General features: G+C 44.0%; 1 protein-coding gene across 3 annotated transcripts in view; it reads left to right on the forward strand.

Moving 5' to 3' along the window:
• Positions 1–887: 887 nt before the first annotated feature.
• cttn (cortactin) overlaps positions 888–25,844 on the forward strand; it is a 93,738-nt gene continuing 68,781 nt past the window's right edge. For 2 of the 3 annotated variants that reach the window (XM_072272782.1, XM_072272780.1), the window contains exons 1-3: positions 890–1,030; positions 15,831–15,914; positions 21,132–21,205. In XM_072272782.1, the coding sequence (XP_072128883.1) occupies positions 15,831–15,914; positions 21,132–21,205 (158 nt within the window). In that variant the 5' untranslated portion in view covers positions 890–1,030. Of the gene's footprint in view, positions 1,031–15,830; positions 15,915–21,131; positions 21,206–25,844 lie in introns of all 3 variants that reach the window. The other variant, XM_072272781.1, reaches the window with a different exon arrangement.

Genomic DNA, 25,844 nt, shown 5'->3' on the forward strand with positions numbered 1-25,844 from the left:
CTGACCCTGATCTGTCAAGGACCATGTGGTGGCTGCCCGTGCATCAGCCTCCCCATCTTTAACCAAGTCGGACACAGGCATTCTCCACTAAGGGAATCCAACCTATCAGAATATGCGGATCCCAGATTGAACTCTACAGCCACCTGAGAACCCACCAATAGACACCCCCTTAGGAGAACATCATACTCAACTTGAGTGATCACACCACTGTCACAATCAATGTCATCATTATGTGCCATGTCATATGCCCAAGAGTGATCCAAGTAGAAACACCAGGACCTTTGACATTTTGAGCCACAATTTCACTTTTGTACTAACAAGGCACTCTTTATTTGCAGAACTAAGACTTAGTATACCTAAAGAAAGATTTCTGAATTGTTCTTGGCGATTTTGGCCTTCTTTGCCTTCTTTTGGGCAGTGTCTTTACAAGAGAGGTGACCCCAGCTTTTTTTCAATGCTCTTCAGAGACTGTCTGCCTTGTGTCGGTGATCGCATATACTGTACCAGGACTTGCAATATGCACCAGATGCTCACACAACCATCCACCACCTGCTCCCATGGGGGTTTGGGGCTAAATAGTTGCTACACTTTTGCCCAAGGGTGACCTGCAGGCTATTGGAAAAACTAGGATCTTTGACATTTTGAGCCAGAATTTCACTTTCGTACTAAAAAGGCACTCTTTATTTGTAGAAATAATTGTTCTATATATACAGAAAGGTTTCTGAATTGGAATTGGCGTTCGTTCCCAGGGAAATGAGAAGTATTTGAAAAACGCGAGGCAAGGAAGAGAGTAGAAAAGAGAACTGCCCACTCTCCTCTGGAAGCCCGTGGGATATTAAAAAGAGAGGTTGGGATGGGAACAGCTGATTGGAACACGTGATCGGTGCAGGAAGTGTGTGAAGCAGAGACGGAAACTACGACCAAAGGATCCAGTGAAAAGAGAGAGAGAGCGAGGGGGGCATTGGGAAGAGAGAGGGAGAGAGAAAGAGAGGGCAAACCAGAGAGGAGCCAGCGGAACTCGGACTGCAAGGTAAGTGATTGCAGGCCTTCGGTTTACAGAAAGGTGAGGAGCAGGGCTGATGCACCTTTTGTCCTGTGTGCGCAGCATGTAGTGTCAATGAATACCTTGAGACAGGATGGGAAGTTGCTCTGTCTGTTGTGGGTCATTTTTTTTTAGCTGGCGGTGGGGAGTGAGGTATGTGAATCAGATCCCGATTGAACCATTATTGCATCAAATGCCTCTGCAGGGAGGGGAATGTCTCAAGTAAGGAGAGGCAGCGCTTTGACACGGCTGAGCTGCGATTCCTGCCCCATGCGCCGTGTCTGAGTGGCGATGGCTGCGGCCACTACAGCCTCTCCTCCTTCTCCTCCACGGGCAGGACTCCCCCCCCCCCCCCCCCCCCTCTCTCCGGGAGCGGATTGTGAAGCTGTTGGTGCCCAGGATGGGATTGCGAGGCAGACGGGGTGGGGCTGTCGCTGGAGCAGAGCGCACGTCCAGGGCAGCGCTTCACGCTGGGAAAGGGGCGCTTTGAACTCGCACCTCTCTTCGGGGCACTCACGGGGACTTCTTAAAATATGGTCAGCCCTGCTGGGGACGCAGAAGGCCGCCTAAACACAGAACCCAACACGGTCCGCCAGGCACTGCGGATCCTGGCGGTTTTGTTTTCCAGTTCACTTTAGATTTACTTTACTGACGGATAATTGCGTTTTACAGGATTGCGAAAGGTGTTCATTTGTTTTTGACTGAATGTTCTTCCCCCTCCGGAGACATGGATACTTTGTGGCCTTCAGGAGAGAGAAGTTTATTTATAGAGCGTCTTTCATTCAGTGTTCAATAACTAATGGTCTGGTCTGAGGAAACGAGACAGATTGTTAGTGTACAGTCATTTCACGCAAGGAACAGGGAGCGAGCTAATAAGTGGATAACCTGAATGTCAAGGTTTTAACGTACATTTATTATCTAGGTATTTGGATGTCACCATATACTACCCTGAGATTCGTTTTCTTGTTGGGATTCAGTAAAACGAGAAATACAATAGAATCGATGTAAAACTCCACACAAAGACTGACAAACAACCAATGTGCAAAAAGACAAACTGTACTAATAAATTTAAAAAACAGAGAACATGTGCTGTAGAGTCCTTGAAAGTAGATTGTGGAATCAGTTCAGTGTTGAGGTGAGTAAAGTTATCCACGTTGGTTCAGGAGCCTGATGGTTGAAGGGTAATAACTGTTTCTGAACCTGGTGGTGTGGGACCTGTGGCTCCTGTACCTCCTTCCTTGTCGCAGAAGAGAGCATAGCTTGGATGGTGGGAGTTCCTTGATGATAAAAAGAGATTGCTGTGGCTGTGATGGATATGACTCCTCCACCATTCAGACTAGTTCCTTGGAATCTTTCCAGTGCATTTGGGAAAGTGGGTTGGGCAAGGGAGAGATGCTTTGACTTAAGATATCATCTGGGCAATAGTACCTCTAATTCTTCTTAAGCCCATCACCCGTACGCGGGCAGCTGGTCGGAGTCCTCTGTCCTGGACTGAAAGTTGATCTGCCTCTGGCTTCTGCTTTTACGAGACAACTTTATGCATCTTCCAGGTGAAGATCCTTCCCCTCCCAAGGATTCAGTGATTCAGGAACAGCTTCTTCCCCTCTGCCATCCCATTTCTAAATGGACATTGAATCCACAAACACTACCTCACTACTTTCTTATTTCTGTTTTTTTTTTTTGCGCTGCTTGTTTTAACCTAACTACATACTTGCTATAATTCAGTTTTTTCCTCTATTTATTTATCATGGATTTCATTATTCTGCTGCCATAAAGTTAACAAATTTCACGACGTGTGTGATATTAAACCAGATTCTGATGAGGTCTTTGGAGCCTCTGTTGGTGTTTCTATAGCTCTGGGCTTTTGTGGGATGAGTTTGCTAGTCCAATGCTCAAACCTCCTCCTTTCACAAACAACCAGGCTTGAGACCATCCATAGGAGTGTTAATAGTATCCCCAATGCAGGAAGAATACTTTGTTGTAATGTGGTTTTCAGAGTATTGAGTGCATCACTGTTACTGCAGAGATTAGATCATTCCCAATAATGAGTTATATGTCCTTTGAAATAAATAGCTGCATTTGGGAGCTTTAAGGAGAAAAACATTAGCTACAGCTTTTATTAGTAGGACGTTTTGGGCTACTTTCTGACCAGATGATTGAGAAACAAAGAAGAGTAACCAGGAAATAGAAAAGTACAATGCTGAATGTTAGATTTAAAACTTATTTTCTTGTGTTTGAAATGTAGGCTGCATTAATGAAAACTTGGTTAAAACTAGGATGTAGAATCAGGTTTAATATCACAGGCATATGTCGTCTATCTGTATACTTATCTGTAGAAACTGTTTTGGGATGATCTCAAAATTTTGAGAGGGTTGCTGTCATGAAGCTGCACCTGTAGCTGGGGAGTCCAGATCGAGGGTGCACACTTGACCAGGAGCAGAATTAAGAAAAAGGAGCCCGCTCTGCCATTCCATCATGGCTGATTTTATTAGCCCTGTCAAGCCCAATCTCCTGTCTCCTCTCTGTAACTTTTGATTCCCTTGCTAATCAAGAACCTAACAACCTCAGCTTTAACTATGCCAAAGGACTTGGCCTCCACAGCTGTCTGTGGCAATAAATTCCACAGATTGACCACCCTCTGGCTAAAAAAAAAAATTCCTCCTCATCTCCGTTCTAAAGGGTTGTTTTTGTATTCTGAGGCTCCCCCACTGTAGGAAAACATCTTCGCCCTGTCTGCTTGATCTAGGTTTCAATGAGATCCCACCTCATTCTTCTAAACTCCAGCAAGTACAGGCCTGGAGATGTCAAACACTGTATCAAACTTGGGATTAAAAACTGAACATTTTAAAAAAAAAAAGTTAGAATTCTTTCCCTCAGGGATTATAGGGGGCTCAATGATTGACTATATTCAGTTCTTGAATTCCTCAGTTGTATATTTTGTTCTGTTCAGGGTATTCATTTAGTTGATAAATAGAATCAGGTACTTTTGGTTATTTATAAAATCTTTAGGCAAATACCTCTGATTTTTTTCTATAATAAATTGCAACTAAATTATTATTAATAAGCAAAATTGTCCTTTATTTTTATCAGTTTTATTCCCATCATCCCATCCATGTTACTCTCTGCTGTTTCTCTTGTGCCCACAGACAGGTGTAGCATAAGTTGTCGGATGCTACATCAGATCTGGAGTAACAATCATTTCGTTCTCCTTTACATTCATGTTCTGAAGATTGGCAATAAACAATCTTTAATCCTGAGACATGTGTTTAGTCAGATGGTCTATGTACACTGCCTGTCTTAGCACAGAACAAAACTTTAAAAATACAGTTGACGTATTTTGCCATCAGAGCTTTGTCAGTGGGAATAAATAAAAGACAAGTTTTGCAGGCAGATCTGTGGTTCTTTCCCCTCCCCTATTTATTAGGAGTTGAACATAAATAATTCTGCCTTTGAGTACATTCAGTTCTGAGGTTTCTGGGATTTTGGACACTCTGGGAATTGGACTTGCAGGTGAGTTGGATGCCCAGGATGAGCCAGGGTGTTGAACAGTTTTCAAGAGTTATGTTCCTGCTTCTGTTCCATGTTCACCAAACCACTCTGCAAGCAGTGAGGTCCTACTGAAGTCTGGTCACCATTTCAAGCAATTTGCCCACAGCAAATGCCACTAACAGTGAAGTAATGAACAGCCACTATCATTGATACTGGTCGATGTTAGCTAGGCATTGAATTGCTTTCGGTTTGTCGTAAGACGTTGCAAATTCTAAAAGGGAAACCCGTCCATCTTGAACTCTTCCACAATTTACAGATGGTGCAGACCTGAGTATTTCCAGCAGTCTTTTATTTCAGATTTTTAGTTGCTGTTATGTTCTGTATCTCTCAATTCCAGCATACAGTAGATTTTTACTTATCTTCTTGTTCCTTCCTCTATTGAGGGGTTCCCAACCTGGGGTCCATGGGCCCTTTGCATAATGGAGGGGGTCAGTGGTGTTTTTTTTTAAAAAAAAAAGTTGGGAAACACTGCTCTATTACAACCCCTACAGACTGTGATTGCCCTCTTTCAGACAGCACCAACAGCATGTGTGACAACCGGACAACCTTTTGCAGTCTTCACCTCTTTCCCCCCCCCCCCCCCACCCCTCTGAAGCTTAACGCACATTTATTGTTCTCATTCTGGTTGAAAAAGGGGAAACGACAAGATGGAATCCTCAGGAAAGTCAGAGGCATTTTGAGCATTCTTATTCCAGAGAAGTCTGGCAGGCTGTGGTTAATGGTGAAGCTATGGTCTATATCCACAAGCTCCTCAATTCCATTATGCCGCTGGCAATTAGGGCAGCGATGAAGCTCCTCCATCTCTGGTGGTGTTCAGGGCTTTCTTCATTGTATCAGTACCTTTTCACTTTTGTCAGTCATGCAGGTCTCAGGCGGATCCTGAGGAATACCGTCAATCAGATGTAAAGAGATTCTTCATTGCTGTTTCCGTAACAATTTTGTTTTGCCAGTTCGGGTCGATGGCCCTGACCTGAACCCCCAAACCCGGAGGATCGGTGGACCACTCTTAGTCTGGCCTCTACCCTTTGACCTGTGTGGTGACCCTACCAAGAGCCAAACCATAAAACCCTGACTCCAGACAACATAGCTCTCCAGATCATTGAAGCCTCCAAGCCACGACAAGGTTGTGGTCTTCTTGGAGGCCTTAATGTGGATATAGACTCTAAATTGGTCCCAACAGTGGTTCATTTAGCTGATTAGTATACAGTATTCTTTCTGTCTCCATAGATGCTGCCTGATCTGCTAAGCATTTTTAGCACTCTGTATTTGATTCAGTTTTCCGGTATCCGTAATTTTAACCTTTCCAAGACTTTCTAAAGCCTGCAGCTCTTTGCCAATCTTGCACAGAGTCCAAGCCTTCCTGCAGTGAGCCTAAGTTCTGTGATTCAGTAAAGCTTCAGATGACACCCACACTGAAGAATTTGCCTGTTAGTATTTTCTGTGAGTTCTTCACTGTGGGAGGCAGCCACACACTTCAGTGCTGCCTTCCTGATCCAACGACTTGCCAGAATGACTAACTGCAAACTTATTCACCAAGGCCTGCCACTCCAGACCTGACTACTGCACGCCCTAAGAGGAGATAAGATTAGTTTTATTTGTCACGTGCATTGAAATGTACAGTGAAATGTGTTGTGAGCGTTAATTCAATCAGAAGATTGTGCTGTGGGCAGCCCGCAAGTGTTGCCATGCTTCTGGTGCCAACGTAGCATGCCCACAGCTCAATAACCCTAACCCTTGTGTCTTTGGAATCCAGAGCACCCAGACAATGGACAATAGGTGCAGGAGTAGGCCAATCGGCCCTTCGACCCAGCACCGCCATTCACTGTGATCATGGCTGATCATCCACAATCAGTATCCAGTTCCTGCCTTATCCCCATAACCTTTGATTCCGCTATCTTTAAGAGCTCTAGCCATCTCTTTCTTGAAAGCATCCAGGGACTTGGCCTCCACTGCCTTCTGGGGCAGAGCATTCCATATATCCACCACTCTCTGGGTGAAAAAGTTTTTCCTCAACTCCGTTCTAAACGGCCTACCCCTTATCCTTAAACTGTGGCCTCAGGTTCTGGACTCACCCATCAGTGGGAACATGCTTCCTGCCTCCAGCGTGTCCAATCCCTTAATAGTCTTATATGTCTCAATCAGATCCTCGCTTGTCCTTCTAAATTTCAGTGTGTACAAGCCCAGTTGCTCCAATCGTTCAACATATGACTGTCCCGCCATCTTGGGAATTAACTTTGTGAACCTATGCTGCACTCCCTCAATAGCAAGAATGTCCTTCCTCAAATTTGGAGACCAAAACTGCACACAGCACTCCAGGTGTGGTCTCACCAGGGCCCTGTACAGCTGCAGAAGGACCTCTTTGCTCCTAAACTCAATTCCCCTTGTTATGAAGGCCAGCATGCCACTAGCTTTCTGCTGTACCTGCATGCCTGCTTTCAGTGACTGATGTACAAGAGCACCTAGATCTCGTTGTACTTCCCCTTTTCCTAACTTGACACCGTTTAGATAGTAATCTGCCTTCCTGTTCTTACCACCAAAGTGGATAACCTCACAAAGCTTCTTTCCCTCTGCCAACCGGATATTGAACCCATACTCTACCTCACTCCTTCCTAAATTTTTTTTGCATTACTTATTTAATTTAACTAATATACTCATTAATTCAGTGTTTTTCCCTTTATTATTATGTATTTCATTGTACTGCTGCTGCAAAAGTAACAAATTTCAGGAGATATGCCGGTGATATTGAACACGATTCTGATTCTGAACCCACCCCTACATGGTCATGGGGAGAGCGTACGAGCTTTTTCCAGACAGTGGTAGGAATTCAACTCCTATTGGCGCTGTAAAGCGATGTGTGAACCGTTATGCTACTGTGCTGATACTTACGTTTAAATAAAATGTCCGTAATTGTGGATTTTGTGGGAATTCTTTACTGGCAAGGCCACTCAGTGAAGGGAAGGAACAATATCTGAAATGTAATCTTCCAAGATATGCCTGGAACCTGGCCAGGAGTGCAACACCAGATCCGCTGATGGAAGGTGATTACCAAATTAATGACTATTACTGGGAAAAGTGAAATATCTCCTTCAAAATGAACGCCACTCCACAGGGGCGGTGATAAATTAAAATGGCAAATGGGCAATCTTGGATCGAAGCTGCTAATTTAAAAATGAGGATTTCTGCTCTGTTAACCATGGCTCAGTTGTCAGCTTTCTCATCACTGAGTCAAGCGATTGTGCGTTTAGCCGCTGTTCCAGAGGCCTGAGCGCAAAGATAACGGCTGATGTTCCGGTGCCCAGAAATGTAAGGGAGCACTGTATTGTCAGTGATTCTGCTCTGATAATGAAGCAGGATTTTGTGCAGGGTGAGTGCAGTGGAGTGTGTGTCCTCTGCCTGAGGAATCTAGAACCAGTGGTAGCAGTTGAAGATGGAATGGGTTTATTATTGTCCCATGCACTGAGATACAGTGAAAACTTTGTCTTGCATACTGTTCATGCAGTTCAGATCATTGCACTGTGCATTGATGTAGAAAAAGGTAAAGCAGTAACAATACATCCTGGTATGGAGACACCAATGCTCTTGAATGGAAAATCCTACCAAAAGTGCTGGATATGGCCCAGTCCATCATGGGTAGTGAATTTGTGGAATTTAGTACCACAGGCTGCTGTGGAGGCCAGGTCATTGGGTGTATTTAAGGCAGAGATTGATGGGTTCTTGATTGGACATGGCATCAAAGTTATGGGGGGGGGGGGGAGTCGCGGAGTGGGACTGAGGAGGGCGAGAAAGAATAAGCCATGATTGAATGGTGGAGCAGACTCAATAGGCCAAATGGCCTAATTCTGCACCTATGTCTTGTGGGTAAAGCCCCCTCCCCCCAACACCATTGAGCACATTTACACAAATCGCTGTCACAGAAAAACAGTATCCATCATCAGGGAACCCAGTTACCCAGGACATGTTGTTTTCTTGCTGCTGCCATCAGGAAGAAGGTACAGAAACCTCAGGACCCACGCCACCAGGTTTTGGAAAAATTATTACCCCTCAACCATCGAGCTTTTGAACCAATGGGATAAATTTACTCAACTTCACATGCCCCATCAGTGAACTGTTCCCCCAACCTATAGACTCACTGTCAAGGACTCTAAAACTCAGGTTCTCGATATTTATTGCTTATTTATTATCATCATTTATTTCTTTTTGTATTTGCAGTTTATTGTCTTTTGCACACCTGTTGAATACCCACGTTAGTGCGGTATTTCATTGATTTTGTTTATGGTTATTATTCTATTATGGATTTATTAAGTATGCCCACAAGAAAATGGATCTCCAGGTTGTATATGGTGACATGTATGTACTTTGATAATAAATTTACTTTGAACTTTGAATAAGGTGTAAAAGCTACAGAGAAAGTGTAGGTGGAAAATTAAAAACTGCAAGGTCTTAAAGAGGTTGATTGTGAGGGCAGGAGTCCATTTTAACATACCAGGGGACTAGTTAGTAGTCTTATGACACAGAGTCATAGAGAAGTATAGCGCAGAAACTGGCCTTTTGGCCTGTCTAGTCCGTGTGAAACTATTTAAGCTGCCTACTCCCATCGACCTGTACCAGGACCAGGACCATGACCCTCCATACCCCTACTACCCATGTACCTCTCCAAACTTCTCTTAAACATTGAAATCGAGCTTGCATGCACCACTTGTGCTAGTACCTCATTCCACACTCTGAGGGAAGAAGTTTCCCTTTATGTTCCCCTTAAACTTTTTACTTATCACCCTTAATTCATGACCTCTGGTTGTAGTCCCACCCAACCTCAGTGGAAAAAGCCTGCTTGCATTTACTCTATCTAATTTTGTATACCTCTATTAAATCTCCTCTCAATCTTCTCTGTTTTAAGGAATAAAGTCCTAATCTGTTCAATTTTCTGTTATAACTCAGGTCCTTCAGAGCCAGCAACACCTTTGTGAATTTTCTGTAGTCCTTCAAACTTATTTACATTTTTTCCTGTAGGTAGGTGACCAAAGTTGCACATAATATTCCAAATTGGGCTTCACCAATGTCCTGTACAATTTCAACATAACATGCCATTTTCTGTACTCAATACACTGATTTATGAAGGGCAATGTGCCAAAAGCTTTTTCCACCACCCTATCTACCTGTGATGCCACTTTCAATGATTTGTGGACCTGTATTCCCAGATCGCTTTGTTCTATCACACTCCCCAGTGCCCTACCATTCACTGTGTAGGGCCTACCCTGGTTGGTCCTACTGAAGTGCAATACCTTGCACTTGTCTGCATTAAGTTCCTTCTGCCATTTTTCAGCCCATTTTCCCACCTGATGTAGATCCCTCTGCAAGCCATGATAGCTTTCCTCACTGTCCATTACACCTCCAAGCTTGCTGTCATTCGCAAATTTGCTGATCCAGTTAACAGTGGGGTCGATGCTGTCCTTGAGCCTTGTGGTCCATCCCTTAATACTTTTGTATCTTCTGCCTGATGAGAGAGGGGAGAAGAGACGATATCTGGGTTGGTTGGGGTCTTTGATGATGCTGGCTATTGTACTGAGGCAGCGAGAGGTCTAGGCAGAGTCCATAAGAGGGAAGGCTGGTTTAAGTGATGTGCAGTTTCCACAACTCTGCAGTTTCCCGCATCACATACAGTGCAGTTGCTATGCCAAGCTGTTAGGCATTGAAGTAGGATGCCATCTATGGTGCATCAATTAAAAATTTGTGAGGTTCAACAGGGACATGAGGAAGTGGAGGTGTAATAAGTTTTCTTGGCTGTAGAATCTACGTGGTTAGACCTGGACAGGCTAATGATGATCTCTTCTAGGATGAAGCTGTTAATGTCAACACTGTTGATATAAATGGGAGTATGTGCACTGCTCCCCTTCCTGAAGACAATGACCAGCTCTTTCATTTTGTTGACATCAAGGGAAAGGTTGTTGTCATGCCACAATGTCACTAAGCTCTCTATCTCCTTCCTGTACTCTGACTCATTATTATCTGAGATACAGTCCACTATGGTGGTATCATCTGCAAACTTGTCAATGGAGTTAGAGCAGTACCTGGCCACACAGTGTACAAGGAGTAGATTAGGATGGGTTATTCAAGATTCGTAAGGAGAAATGTATTCACTAGGAGGCTCATGGATCGTTGATGTTCTCTGAGAGGGCTGTGGACATTCAGTCATTGAGTTCATTCAAGTCACGGATGGCTAGATTTAGAGTCAAGGAACAGTCCCTTTGACTCAATTCGTCCATGCCAGCCATACTGCCCATCAAGCTAGTCCCATTTGCCCATGCTTGCTCCATGTACCCTTGTATTCCTGTCTATGTACTTATTCAAATGTCGTTTAAATATTGTTATTGTGCCCGTCTCCAGCAGCTCATTCTGTATACCGACCACCTTCTGTGTGAAGAAGTTGCCCCTCAGGTCTTTCTTAAATCTTTCACCTCTCACGGTAAACTTATAGTTTTTAGCGCCCCTTTCCTTGGAAAAAAGGCTTTGCGTTCACCCTATCTATACCCCTCATGATACATTTCTCATCTCTCCGTCTCCTAAATTTCAAGGCCTGTCCAACCTCTCCCCATAACTCATGCCTCTGTGTCCTGGCAGGATCGTTGTAGATCTTCTCTGCCCTCACTCCAGTTTAATTATGTCTATCCTATAAAAAGATGACCAAAGCAGTGCACAATACCACACGTGCGATCTCAGCAACGTACAACTGAAGCATCATGTCCTAACTCCTTGACTGATGAAGACCAACATGCCAAATGCCTTCTTCGCCCTGTCTACCTGTGCCACCTTCAGAAAACTGTGCATTGGCACTCCTAGATCCCTTTGGTCACAACACTCCCCCAGGGTCCGATCATTCGGCCTGTATGTCCTACCTTGGTTTGACTTCCCAAAATGTAACAGTTTGCTCTTATCTGAATTGTAAGCAATTTTCCAATATTCAGCTCCACTGCCTGGTCAAGATGCCCCTCTAATTTTTGATAACCATGTTCACTGTCTAAATGTTATACAAAATCAAGGGATATGGAGATCACCACCATCATCATTATCTGCTATGTCGTATGATGTAGACAATCACAGTCTTGACCATGATTGTTCTTGGCAAATTTTTCTACAGAAGTGGTTGGCCATTGCCTTCTTCTTGGCAGTGTCTTTACAAGACGGGTGACTCCAGCCATTATCAATGCTCTTCCGAGATTGTCTGCCTGGCGTTGGTGGTCACATAACTAGGACTTGACATATGCACCAGCTGTTCATACGACCATTTACCACGGCTCCCATGGCTTCACGTGACCCAGATCGGTCAGGGTGTGGGGCTGAGCAAGTGCTGCACCTTATCCAAGGGTGACCTGCAGTCCAGCAGAGGGAAGGAGAGCCTTGCACTTCCTTTGATAAAGGTGTATCTCCACCCCACCACATTTAGTATAGAGATAATGTATCAAAACGGCACTTACGTTGAAGTGTGGTGACTTGGCTAAAGGGGCCAGGTGTCTTATTCTTTCTCCTGTACCTAATGTTATATTCTTAAGCCAAGGATCCATCTGCCTTCAGGGTTGACATAATCTGTTTTGCAGCCCTACTTCTGTATCACAGAGGAGATCAGCTGGGCTTCTGGCCAGTGGACTTCAACCAGCAGCTGAAGAGTTTATTTTTGTGAGAGTTTGATATAAGCAAAGTGGTTGCTGTGTTTCTCACAGTGAATAAGGCTTCAAAAGTGCTCCACTGTTGCTTTGAGGCCTACTCAGATTTACCATGAACACTACCTCACTTTTTTCTCTCTTTTGCACTATTTAATTTATTTTTAAAATATATATACTAACTGTAATTTACATCGTTTTATCGATGTTCTGCTGCTGCTTTGCAGCAAATTTCATGACCTATGCCAGTGATAGTAAATTTGATTCTGATTTTAATATAGCAAATTTTAGGACACCTATTCCAGTATTTTCATGTCTGAAGAAATGATCAATTTTTGTTTCTGTGGGGAGGATTCTAATATTCTCGTGCTAATATTATTTTGGGACTGTATATATTATCATAACTATGTGACCGTAGGTACTGTGTTTTGTACATTGAGTCTGGGGGAACGCTGGTTCGTTTAGGTGTATACAGTTATGGTTGAATGACAATGAACTTTAACTAAGAGCATCAGGAATTTGGGTAGAATGTGCAGCTAGAAATGCATGGATTTGTTGTGCAGTTGGCCCTTCTGTTCACTACCTGTTCTAGCCACAATCTAAAGTGATTTGGAATCATTCCATTTTCCAGCACTGGCTGTGGCCCAACAGGCCATGGTGTGTAAGCTGCTCTGACAACGATCAAGTATAATGAAGGTGCTCTCCTTCAATAGAAACGATGCACCTCAACTCCAACGACTGAATCCTTAACCTACAACAGTGCCTTTTATTGACCTCTGCTACTGTAAATACTGCCTTTGTTTTATCTCCTGCACCGTAGCATAATGCTTTACAGTGCCAGTGACACTCTTCCTTCTAATCTGCGTGAGTGCACAGCCGTGCAGTGACTGAAAGGCTCGTGTGCACATGGCCTGTGTGGCTGTGGGGCTGGAATTGGGCGCAGCTAGAAAAAAGTTTACAGAACGGGAAAGATTTTCTTTTGTACTGCATTTCGTTAGACTGTTCAATTAATAACTAAAATCAAAAGTGTGATTTTTAAATTTTCATTCTAAACATTATAGTATGCATATTACAAAAAAAAACATTTAAAGTATCTTGCTGTTTTCAGGCCATGTAAAAATTCCCTGCCCAGAGCAATGATGGGTCAGCTCAGCTGAAAAAAATAATTGGAGGAAACATTGGCCAGTGACGCTGGTTCAATTCCCGCTGCTGTCTGTAAGGAGGTTGTAAATTCTCCCCTTGACTGTTTACTTCCCCCAGGTGCTCTGGTTTCCTCCCACATTCTGAAAACATGCGGGTTAGTAGGTTAATTGGTCACTTGGGGGTATTTGGGTGGCATGTGCTCATCGTGTTGCAAAGGCCTACTCTATCCCTAAATAAAATAAATAAATTTCACAGGCTTCAGTTTTAATACTTTCTTCCCTAACCCTCACCCTCTTCTTTTATAACGTAGGTGAGTGCACAAGGTGGTGATTAGAAGTAAGGGGGTTGTGGATTGGAAGGCAGTGGACTGAAGCAGTGTGGCCAGTCCTGTCTTGAGTGCAGCCCAGTCGCTCTAAAGCTCATCAGAGGCTCTCACTGGCAGTTTAAGCATACTTGATTCAATTAAAACTTGCAATGAACAATCTGCTGGAAGAAATCAGTGAGTGAAGCAGCATGTGTGTAGGGGGAGGGAGGGAAAGCAGCATCCGTCGTCAGGAAACCCTACCACCCAGGCCATGCTCTCTTCTCGATTCTGTACCGTCTTCCTGATGGTAGCCACCTTGGGACTCACATCACCACGTTCAAGATCAGTTATTATCCCTCAGCCATCAGGCTCTTGAATAAGTGGCGATAACTTCACTCATTTTCACTTGCCCCATCACTGAACTGTTCCCACAACCTGTGGACTCCCTTTCAAGGACTCTTCATCTTTGTGTTCTTGATATTTATTGCTTATTTATTACTATTATTTCTTGTATTTGCGGTTTGTTGGTTGATTGAGTGTGGTCTTTGATTCTATTCTGGTTTTTGGATTTGCTGTGAATGCCTGAAAGACAATGAATCTCAGGGTTATATATGGTGACGTGTATGTACTTTGATAACAAGTTTACTTTGGACTTTGAAATGTGATTGTTTCTCTTTCCATGGATGCTGCCTGATCTGCAGGGTATTTCCAGCATTTTCGGTTTTCCTTGCACAGAGCCATAGAGCACTACAACACAGAAACAGACCCTTCGGCCCATCCATTCTGAACTGATGAACCATACCTCCCTCATCCATTGACCTTATCCAAACTTCTCAAGTGTTGCAGTTGAACCCACGTTCACCACGTCTGCTGGCAGCTCGTTCCACACTTGCTTTGCCCTCTGAGTGAAGAAGATCCCCCTCAGATCTAGGCCCAGAGTGTGTTGAAGTGACAGGGTCCAGGTGCTAGTACAAAGGATGACCCGGTGTGTGGACAGTTTCAATGCTGGGCTGGATGGATTGAAAAGGTCGGGTATCGGGACCAGAGGCAAGGGTTGAGCCGGTTCTGCTTGTTCCTCCGGGGCGTTTACTCTGCTCTCCGCAGCACTGGGGCTGATGCTGTGGCCTGCTCTGGGTTTCCTGTCTGCGAGCTCTGGTTTTTACTCTGTGGTGTGGCTATAGGCCTGCTCTTGGTTTCCTGTCTGCGAGCTCTGGTTTACTCTGCGGTCTGATGGACTGTGATGAGGCTATAGGCCTGCTCCGGGTTTCGCATCTGTGAGCACCATTTTTTGCTCCTCTATATGATTAGCTGAGGCCGTGGGCCTGGTCTGGGCTTTGTGTCTATGGACTCTCTTTTGTTTGGAATGCTGTTGCTTGCTTTTCTTGTTTGTTTTTTTTCTCTCTCTCTGTACATCCGGTGCACAGAGTTAGTCTTTTTAATGGAGTCTTTCGGGTTTCTTGTTTAGGTGCTGCCTATAAGGAGACGAATCTCAAGGTTGTACAAATTATACGTGATTTGATAATTAATGTATTTTGAAATATTTTGCATTTAAGCTCCTGCATTTTGTTTGTAAGTTTTTATCCATTAATGCAGTAAACTGGGAGTTATTTTGGATCTTCTAGCCAATGTTAGATTAGCTTTATTTGTCACATGTGAAGTATGACATTTGTGCCAATCTGAGGATGTGCTGGGGGCAGCCTGCATGTGTTGCCATGGTTCCAGTGCCAACATAGTATGCCCACAATTTGTTAATCCTAATCCGTAGGTCCTTGAAACGTGGGAGGAAACTGGAACCCCCGGAGAAAACTCGTGGTCACGGGGTGAACGTAGAAACGTCTCTCAGGTGGGGGCGGAATTAAAGCCTTGTTGCTAGAGCTATGTTAACCCCCACTCTCTTTATCCTTGGCACATTACCTGTAAAGAACATGATATCACTTCAATCTTGTATTTATGTTGATGAGGTTGTGCTAGGGTGCAGTTTAATGTCTGCCTTTTTAACATGCCGGCGTTCCAAAAAGGGCTTCATTGGCCATAAAATACTTTTGGGTGACTGAAGTGATGTGACAGTTGCTAGACAAATGCAAATATTTATTCTGCTTGGTTGGCATTGGGTTGTCACTGATGTCAATATCTCTTCCAGATGTGGAAAGCAGCTGCCGGTCGGACTATTTCCGTCACAGCCTCGGATGATGGTGATGATTGGGACACTGACCCTGACTTTGTGGTAAGATTTCTTTGGGTTTCTCGTCACAACTTGGATTGGTTTTTGTATACTGGCTTTCAAACTCCTGGTACATTCCAGAGCTGCCAATGAAGCCAATGGGTTGTTGAGTTGTACAGCAGGAAAATGCCTCCCTCCACTCACCATCAAGCACCCATTACACTAATTTCAACATTCCCAACATCTCCCTGATTCTGCCATTTGCCAAAACAGCACATCACAGGGTCTGGCCTCCCTCTGTGGACTCTGTCTATACTTTTCCCTGCCTCAGTAAAGCAGCCAGCATAATTGAAGACCCCACCCACCACGGACATTGTCTCTTCCCGCCCCCCCGCCCCCCAATCGGGAAGAAGATACAAAAGCCTGAAAGCGCATATCACAAGGGCAGTTTCTACCCCATTCTTGAGGAGCAAATTGTAGGGAAGGACCTCCTGAATGATAAAATGGTGGACTCCCGGCCTCCTGATCTACCTCGTTACGATCTTGCACTTCATTGTTTATCTGCACTGTACTTTCTTGGTAGTGTTTACACTTTACTGTGTATTGATGTTGTTTTACCTTATTCTAGCTTCATGCACTCTGTATTGATTATGATCTGTCTGAACAGTACGCAGGGTGAGCTTTCCACCTCATGTGACAATAGTAAACCAAATCCAGTAGGTGCAATTCACAGTGGCCATTTTATCTGCCAACCTACATCTGTGTAATATAGGAGGAGAAAGAAGCACCAATGGGGGGGGGGGTAGGGGAGACTGGAGTATCTGGGGGTGGGGGCAGAGACTGGAGCATCTGGGGGTGGGGGAGACAAGGGCAGCCAGGGGAAACTTGTGCAATTACCGGGAGAATATTCCACAAAGCAACAAATTTCACACCATATAAGACATCGATGCTGAGCCTGCTTCTGATTTTTGACTCCGTATGTAAAGTGCCCGAAGTCGGGATTGAACTGGATCACTGGGGCTAAGCGGCGTTTAGCTCTAAGCGCTGCTGTGTTGCATCTTCCCTACAATTTGCTCTCGCAGTTTTGTTGCTGTGGGGAAATGTACCAGTTAATCAAACATAAACCACAAAAGATTCTGCAGCTGCTGGGAATGTGGAGTAGCACGTACAAAATCAGAAGCTGGCCCTTTAGCCCATCATGCTCATCCCATCCTTTTAGTCCATTGTTTGCCCTTGTGAAGACTGCATCCTTCTATGTACCTTGCCCATTTAACTCCTTTGTGTCTAAACCCCTCTTAAATGTAGGAATTGTACCTGATTGCACCAATACCTCTGGCAGCACGTTCCGGATATTAAACCCCCTCTGAAAGGAATAGAACCAAACCCCTCAGATCTACAGCCTGTTTAATGACTGGGACACTGGAGTCAATTTTATCAGTATCTCTTACGATGCTACGTAAACGTGGTGACAAGCTGGCACAATAATTTAACAGTTTGCACAATGCTTTGCAGCGTGGTGTAACTGTGAACGAGATCAGCGGAGAGACACCGACGCTGACATAGAAGTTTTCATTCAGTCAAGCAAGCAGGAATCATACTGGAAGATGAGGCCTCCCTGAACCAATATTACATAACATTTTTATATGCTAGAGATCAAAGGTAACAGCAGGACAATTCTAAAGTTACAATGTATCTACAATGCTTCCTTTGAATTTCATATAATTTTCAAACCCCTTGATCTTCACACCAGCACTCCACACACCCAAAATGACTTAATCCCCACTGACTCTGGGCTGCATTCATGCATATGCAGACATCTCAGGTCAAATGGAGCGTTTCTTTATTTCTAATCCACCCCAGTCTGCAGCTCCAAGAACACCAGTGTTCAGGGCTGCATTTTAAATTCAATCTACAATCCACATTCAGGTCTGAGGACTGGTTGCTATTGAAATTAATATTTGCTATATACCATAATTCCAGAATATGTCCTACACAGCACTGGCTGTAGGATCAGGGTTCAGCTCCTGTCACTGCCTGCAAGGAATTTGTACGTTTTCCCTGTGTCTTTGCGGGTTTCCTCTCTCATTTCAAAAATGTATGGATTAAGGTTAGTGAGTTGCACATTATTTTGGTGCCAGAAAGTGTAGCGACAACACAATCCTCACTGAGTTGATTTGATGCAAATGGAACATGTCACTGTGTGTTTCGATGGACATGTGACAAACAAAGTTTATCTTTGTTTGTTGTCCATCTGTAATTACTCACCAGACCACCTGTTGATGGCAGTAGGTGGTGAACCACATTGAGAACAGAGCAGATTTGGGTGCAGATGGTCATTGTTCATTCCTTGGAGGGTATTAATGAGTTGGGATTTCCCAAAAACCTGATGGTTTTGTAGTCATCCAGCTTCTGTCATATTTGAGTCTAAATTCCCTGGCCCCTTTGTATTTGAGCTCACGTTTGAATCAGTGGTTCAGAACTCAGTAACTAGACCCCGCCCCCGCCGCCTTCCTTTCAAGTGCTGCAGGCAGGCCTTTCCCTTGTAGCCGAGGGGATGGGTGAGGCATCTGAGCATCTGCACCTCTTGCACTGCAGCGCTGCCTCGAGGTGGTGAGAAGCAAGCCTGGAGCCACAATCTCCTGAAGCACGTCTTGAGACAGATACTTTTTTAAAAAAAAATTTCATGGTACATTGCAGAATAGGCCCTCCCGGCCCTTCAAGCCATGCTGCTGAGCAACCCGGATTTAACACTAACCTAATCACAGCACAATTTACAAAGACCAATTAACCAACCCGGTACGTCTTTGGACTGTGGGAAGAACCTGGAGCGCCCAGGGAATACCCATGCGTTTCACCGGGAGGGCGTACAGTCGCCTTATGGGTAACGCTGGAAGTGAACTTTGAACTTCAATGCCCCAAGCTGTAATAATATCACACTTGTGCTATGCTACCATGATTAACCATGGAATTGTAATGGGGTAGGAGGAGGCTAATTGGCTCTTCAAGCCTATTCTCTCTCCTGGTGGAACGACCCCTTTACACTTGGAGTTACTGAACTGTACAGCACAGAAGCAGGCCTTTGGAGTGACCTATTATCCTGCCTATTCCCATTGACCTGCACCCGGACCACGGACCCAGAAATCGCTCCCGCATCCATCACTTTTAATGGAAGCTTAATCCACACTCTCACCACTCTCTGAGTGAATGAATGAAGAAGTCCCCCCCCCCGTTCTCCTTAAACACTTTACCTTTCACCCTTAATTCATGACCTCTAGTTCTCATCTCACACAGCCTCAGTGCAAAATGTCTGCTTTCATTTACTCTACCTATATCTCTCTCAAATCTCCCCTTATTCTCTAGTGCTTGTGAGAATGAAATCTTAACCTAATTAACCTTTCCCTGTAACTCACATCTTCAGGTCTTGACAACATCCTTGCAAAGTTTCCCTGCCCTCCTTCAATCTTACTGACATCTTTCCTGTCCGTAGGTAACCAGAATTACACACAGTGCTCCAAATTAGGCCTCACTAATGTCTTGTACAACTTCAAAGCAACATCCCAGCTCCTGTACTCAATACTTTATTTTTCCCTGTGTGTTATTCTCCCTCAACTGACACTGCACTCCCCCTTAGAAGGCACTGGTTGTGTTTCCAGCACTTGTTTTTTGCTATCAAAAAGAACATCCTGGTGATAAGCCTTTGGCACTAAATATGTATTTTGTTTCCTTCTGGGTATATCCTGCAGTCGTTCCTTTTTATTTCACACTAGCTAATAAATTAGGCTCGGATGGCAGGGTGATGATACATCTCTAACAACGGAGGTGTAAGCCACTCCTTCCCTCTGCTAGACTGCAAGTCAACCTTGGGTGAGGTTCAGCCCCCTGATCAGGGTCACATGAAGCCACGGGAGCAGGTGGTGGATGGTCGTTCGAGCAGCTGGTGCACATGACAAGTACTGGTTACGTGACCACTGATGCCAGGCAGACAATCTCTGAAGGGTATTGATAATTGCTGTGGTCACCAGGCTTGTAAAGACGCTGCCCAGAAGAAGGCAATGGCAAAGCACTTCGGTAGAAAAATTTGCCAAGGACATTCATGGTCATGGTCAGAGCAACAGCGTGAAGGGGGTGAAGGGGGTTCTTCCCCACAGGCAATAATCCCTCGCTCAGTAGACAGATGGAAGACCATGATCACCCAAGTCAAATGACAAGGCACAAAGTCATCCATGTCATAAGAAATGGCACACAACAATGCTGAAGAAATTAGCATTGATCTATTGATACAATAAAGGGGGCAACACTTAAGGTGACTACAGGTATGTATTGGGGGGGGGATGTCAGAGGTTTTTTTTTACACACAGTTATGGGCGTGGAACGCTTTGCCAAGGTGGTAGCAGAGCCAGGTACATTAGCAACCTTTAAGAATCTGTTAGATAGGCACATGGAAGATGTAAAAATGAAGGGTCAGATTGATCTTAAAGTAGGTTAAGAGGTCAGCACAACATTGTGGGCTGAAGGGCCTGTACTGTGCTGTAATGTTCTATGTTCACCCCTACAGAATCAGAATCAGGTTTATTATCACTGGTATATGTCGTGAAATTTGTTAACTTAGCGGCAGCAGTACGATGCAATACATGATAATATAGAAAAATAAATAAATTACTGGATATGTGTATATTAAATAGTTAAATTTAAGTGCAAAAACAGAAATAATAAAAAGAAGTGAGGTATTGTTCATGGGTTCAATGTCCATTTGGGAATCGGATGGCAGAGGGGAAGAAGCTGTTCCTGAATCACTGAGTGTGTGCCTTCAGGCTTCTGTACTTCCTTCCAGATGGTAACAATGAGAAGCAGGCACGTTCTGGGTGGTGGGAGGTCCTTTCAATGGACAGGCAGTTGATTCCAGACTTTCCCTCTGTATTTTATGTCAGAAATGTTAAACTTTGTGTCTTTGTCAGTACAGCTCACAATTTGAGTTGAGGAGGAGGAACAAACCTGGCATAGAGTCATAGAATAATACAGCAGGAAGACAGGCCCTTCAGCCCAGCTGTTGCATGCCGGCCGTGGCATTCTCCCTGCTAGTTCCAGTTGCCTGCATTCGGCCAGTAACCCTTCCCTCCATGTACACATCCACATGCCTCTTAAATGTTGCACTGTACCCACCTTGACCACCTCATCTGGTGCTATAAGTGAATTATATCTGCAGTTATTTTGCTAGGTTCCTTTATCGATGATTTCTATCTAGTTGGTTAACATGTTTAATGTTCTGTTCTTGTTAATCAGAATGACTTGACTGAGAAGGAGCAGCGATGGGGAGCCAAGTCGGTCCAGGGATCTGGACACCAGGCCCACATTAAGTAAGTACTTTTCTTTAGGTGACGGTGGCTGCATGCCTCTTTATTGCTGTAGGTAACTCATTAACACATTACGTGCATTTGGAATTCTTTGCTTCAACCTGCAACTACTTGGTAATTGGTACTTCGCATCCTGTGTTCTGGTGAATTTCTCCTCAATTTTTGAGACTTTGGGTTAAAGTTGTTGTGAAAGTACCATCTCGGCTTGGATGAGGTTGTTTTTACTCCACTCTTAACACACGATGTTCTGCAGATGCTGGAAATCTTGAGCAATATACACAAAATGCTGGAGGAACTCAGCACAGAACCACAGAACGTTACAGCACAGAAACAGGCCTTTTGGCCCTTCCTGGCTGTGCCGAACCATTTTTCTGCCTAGTCCCATTGACCTGCACCCGGATCATTATCCTTCCATACACCTCTCATCCATGTAACTGTCCGAGTTTTTCTTAAATGTTAAAAGTGAGCCCGCATTTACCACTTCATCTGGCAGCTCATTCCACACTCCCACCACTCTGTGTGAAGAAGCCCCCCCAATGTTCCCTTTAAACTTTCCCCCTTCTCCCTTAACACGTGTCCTCTTTTTTTTTTTTCTCCCCTAGCCTCAGTGGAAAAAGCCTGCTTGCATTCACTCTATCTATACCCGTCATAATTTTATATACCTCTATCAAATCACCCCTCATTCTTCTACGCTCCAGGGAATAAAGTCCTAACCTATTCAACCTTTCTCTGTAACTGAGTTTCTCAAGTCCCGGCAACATCCTTGTAAACCTTCTCTGCACTCTTTCAACCTTATTAATATCCTTCCTGTAATTTGGTGACCAAAACTGCAAACAATACTCCAAGTTCGGCCTCACCAATGCCTTATACAACCTCACCATAACATTCCAGCTCTTATACTCAATACTTTGATTAAAAAAGGCCAATGTACCAAAAGCTCTCTTTACGACCCTATCTACCTGTGACGCCACTTTTAGGGAATTTTGTATCTGTATTCCCAGATCCCTCTGTTCTACTGCACTCCTCAGTGCCCTACCATTTACCTTGTATGTTCTACCTTGGTTTGTCCTTCCAAAGTGCAATACCTCAAACTTGTCTGTGTTAAATTCCATCTGCCACTTTTCAGCCCATTTTTCCAGCTGGTCCAGATCCCTCTGCAAGCTTTGAAAACCTTCCTCACTGTCCACTTCACCCTCAATCTTTGTATCATCAGCAAAATTTGCTGATCCAATTTACCACATTATCATCCAGATCATTGATACAGATGACAAATAACAATGGACCCAGCACTGATCCCTGTGGCACACCACTGGTCACAGGCCTCCACTCAGAGAAGCAATCCTCTACTACCGCTCTTTGGCTTCTTCCATTGAGCTAATGTCTAATCCAATTTACCACCTCTCCATGTATAGAGTGCATCTCTGCATTCATGTTGCCGCTGTTAATGGAAAACCTTTTTGTGAATTGAAAATGGACACCAGTGATTGTTGGTTAGTAATGAGGGTAAACTCTTCCATACAAGTACTGGTTGAAACTGTTTTATACCCTAACCAGACTCAAGGCCCTTTCCAATCTGCATAATTTTTCTCTACAGTGGAAAGGGAATGTGATGCAAAGGCTATAGACACTCACATTCATCATTTATAACTATGACATGACTTCAGTTGTACCATAAGGTGAAGCATCACAGCAAAGCTACACTAGCAGGTCCGGCAGTATCAGACATCGGAGTAGAGTTAGACCATTTGGCTCATCGAGTCTGCTCTGCCATTCCATCATGTCTGATTTATTAACCCTCTCCACCCCCTTCTCCTGCCTTCTCCCCATAAACTGTTACACACTTACTAATCAAGAACCGATCAACCTCTGCTTTAAATATACCCAATGACTTGGGTATTGGTAAATATACCCAGCAGTCTGTGACAATGAGTTCCAAAGGTTTGTCTCCTCTGGCTAAAGAAATTCCTCTTTGTCTCTGCTCTAAAGGGACGTCCTTATATTCTGAGGCTGTGCCCTCTGGTTCTGGACTCCCTCACTACAGGAAATATCCTCTCCATGTCCACTCTATCTAGGCCTTTCAATATTCAATGGGTTTCAATGAGATCCTCCCTCATTCCTCAACTCGTGTGAATATACATCTATGGAGGGGACAAACAGTGGACCTTCTCCTAGAGTGGAAAGCAGTTTGCTCTCTAAATTCTATCCCATACAGATTGCTTTTGAGTGATCGTATAGGCAGTGAAGACCATTAAACAGTCTGTCTGGGATGATTGCTTAAAGAGTATACATGATTATTCGGTCAAAGTCAGACACAGGCTTGTACAGTTTAAAACAATACATAGACTCCATTATTCCAAAGAAAAGTTGCACAGTTTCTACCCTGATGTTTCACCAGTTTGTATAGATGTAAATCTGTGAACAGTAACTTGTCACATTCATTCTGGCCATGTTGTAAGCTTTATGCATACTGGAAAAGTATTTTTCACTGTTTCTCTGAGGCTTTTGGGAAGCAGTGTGGCTGTATTATTTGGAACGGTGATTGCCAAGAAGTTAATCCTGCAAATGTGGAAAATGGACTCTGTGCCTACGTACAATCTGTGGCTGAGAGAACTGGCAAATACTCTACATTTGGAGAGACTTGAGACTATATAATGAGGACAGAGGGGACATCTTTGAAAAGATATGGGGCCCTGTATTGGACTTTCTCATGGGGTGAGGACTGAGGTTTTTTGGTGCGGTGCACCTCTGCTGTGTGTGTTTACCTTTGCCTTTATATTTTTCTCCCTTTTGCTGCTCAATATTTAATTTAATTTTGTTATGGTTGTGGTTTTTGTGGATGTGCTGTATTTTTGGTGCTTTTTTTGTTTGTTTGTAATAAATATAAATAATTTAAAAAAAAGTCTTCCCTAATGCCGAAGGAACTCAGCAGGACTTTCGGTCTGAAACGTCGACTGTTCATTCCTCTTCATGCCTGACTTGCTGAGTTCCTCTAGTGTTTTATGTGTGTTGTTCACTTCCCTCTTCCTCTCTTTGTGAATGAAACAGACCGTACTTAAAGAGAATGGGGAATATATTGAATCCTTTATTTCTGCAGCCTTGCAATGAACCTTTCCAGGCTACAATTTTTTTATTGATTGAGATACAGTGCAGGATAGTTCCTTCAGCCCTTCGAGCCGCACCACCCAGCAACCCCCGATTTAACCCTAGCCTAATCAAGGGGCAATGTGCAAAGACCAATTAACCCACCAGCTGGACTGTGGGAGGAAACCAGAGCACTCGGAGGAGACCCACACGGTCCCGGGGAGAACGTACAAACTCCTTACAGACAGTGGCGGGAATCGAACTCTGGACACTGGTACTGTAAAGTGTTGTGCTAACCACTAAGCTACTGTGCTGTGCCCCCAACAAATCTACCACTTTTGGCCTCATAAGGAATTGAAAAGTAGCAGCTAAGTATTTCGATGAGGATCGGTGGAAATTTGGAAGAGGGCATGGCGACAGGGACTCTGCCTTGATGCTTCACAGCTGACAGATTTCTGATGTTTTAGCTAATGTTGTAATGAGTAAAATTATTGATACAAATGTCAGTTTTCACTTTTAAACCATTGCATTTTTTTAAAAAAAAAATTTTGGGATCTGGGCAGTTGCTGGAAGGATTGTCCATCTCCTAACGCTTTTGAAAAGGTGGTGGTGAGGTGCCATCTTCAACCACTGTAGGCTTTCTATCAAAGAAAACCTCAGAGTGCTGTTAGGCAGGGAGTTCCAGAGTACAAGTGGTGCAAGTACCTTGTGCTGTCAGGAAGTGAGCCACTTTCCACAGGATGCCCAGTCTCTAACCTGCTCACGGGTATTTCTGAGGCTCATCCCATTGATTTTCTGTTCAATGGTGACCCTCAAGTAGTAGCTGGTGGGGGAATCAACAGAGGAGGTTTGCGAGAATGATTCTGGGACTGAAATGGTTAATGTACGAGGAGCGTTTGGCTCTGGGTCTGTACTTGCTGGAGTTTAGAAGAATGAGGGATGAATCTCATTGAAACCTAAAGGATATCATCAGGCCTAGGTAAGAGTGGATGTGGAGAGGATGTTTCCAATAATGGGAGAGTGGGACCAGAGGGTGCAGCCTCTATACAAGGACTTCTGATGATAAGTTTCTAGAATTCCATGTTCAAAGTAAAATTTATTGTCAGAGTCTGTACATGTCACCACATACAACCCTGAGGGGGTTCTTTTTCTGCAGGCATACTTAGCAAATCTATAGAACAATAACTGTAAACAGGATCAACGGACAACAATTGTGCAAATATAAATAAATAGCAATAAATGATGTGCATGGACTAACAAGATAAAGAGTCCTTGCAATGAGACCATCGGTTGTGAGAACTCCAGAAATAGAATGAGCGTAGCTAGCACCTTTAGTTCAAGAGCCTGATGATTGAGGGGTAGTAACTGTTCTGGAACCTGGTGGTGTGAGTCCTGAGACTGTTGTACCTTCTGCCTGATTGCAGCAGTGAGCCTGCATGGTGAGGATCTTTTGATGGATTCTGCTTTTCTATGGCAACTAATTCATTGCCACAGATGACTGTGGAGGGGAAATCATTGGGTATATTTAAAGTGGATGTTGATAGGTTCTTCATTAGTAAGG

The sequence above is a fragment of the Mobula birostris genome, chromosome 11 (genome assembly GCF_030028105.1).
Source record: "Mobula birostris isolate sMobBir1 chromosome 11, sMobBir1.hap1, whole genome shotgun sequence".
NCBI classification, from domain to species: domain Eukaryota; kingdom Metazoa; phylum Chordata; class Chondrichthyes; order Myliobatiformes; family Myliobatidae; genus Mobula; species Mobula birostris.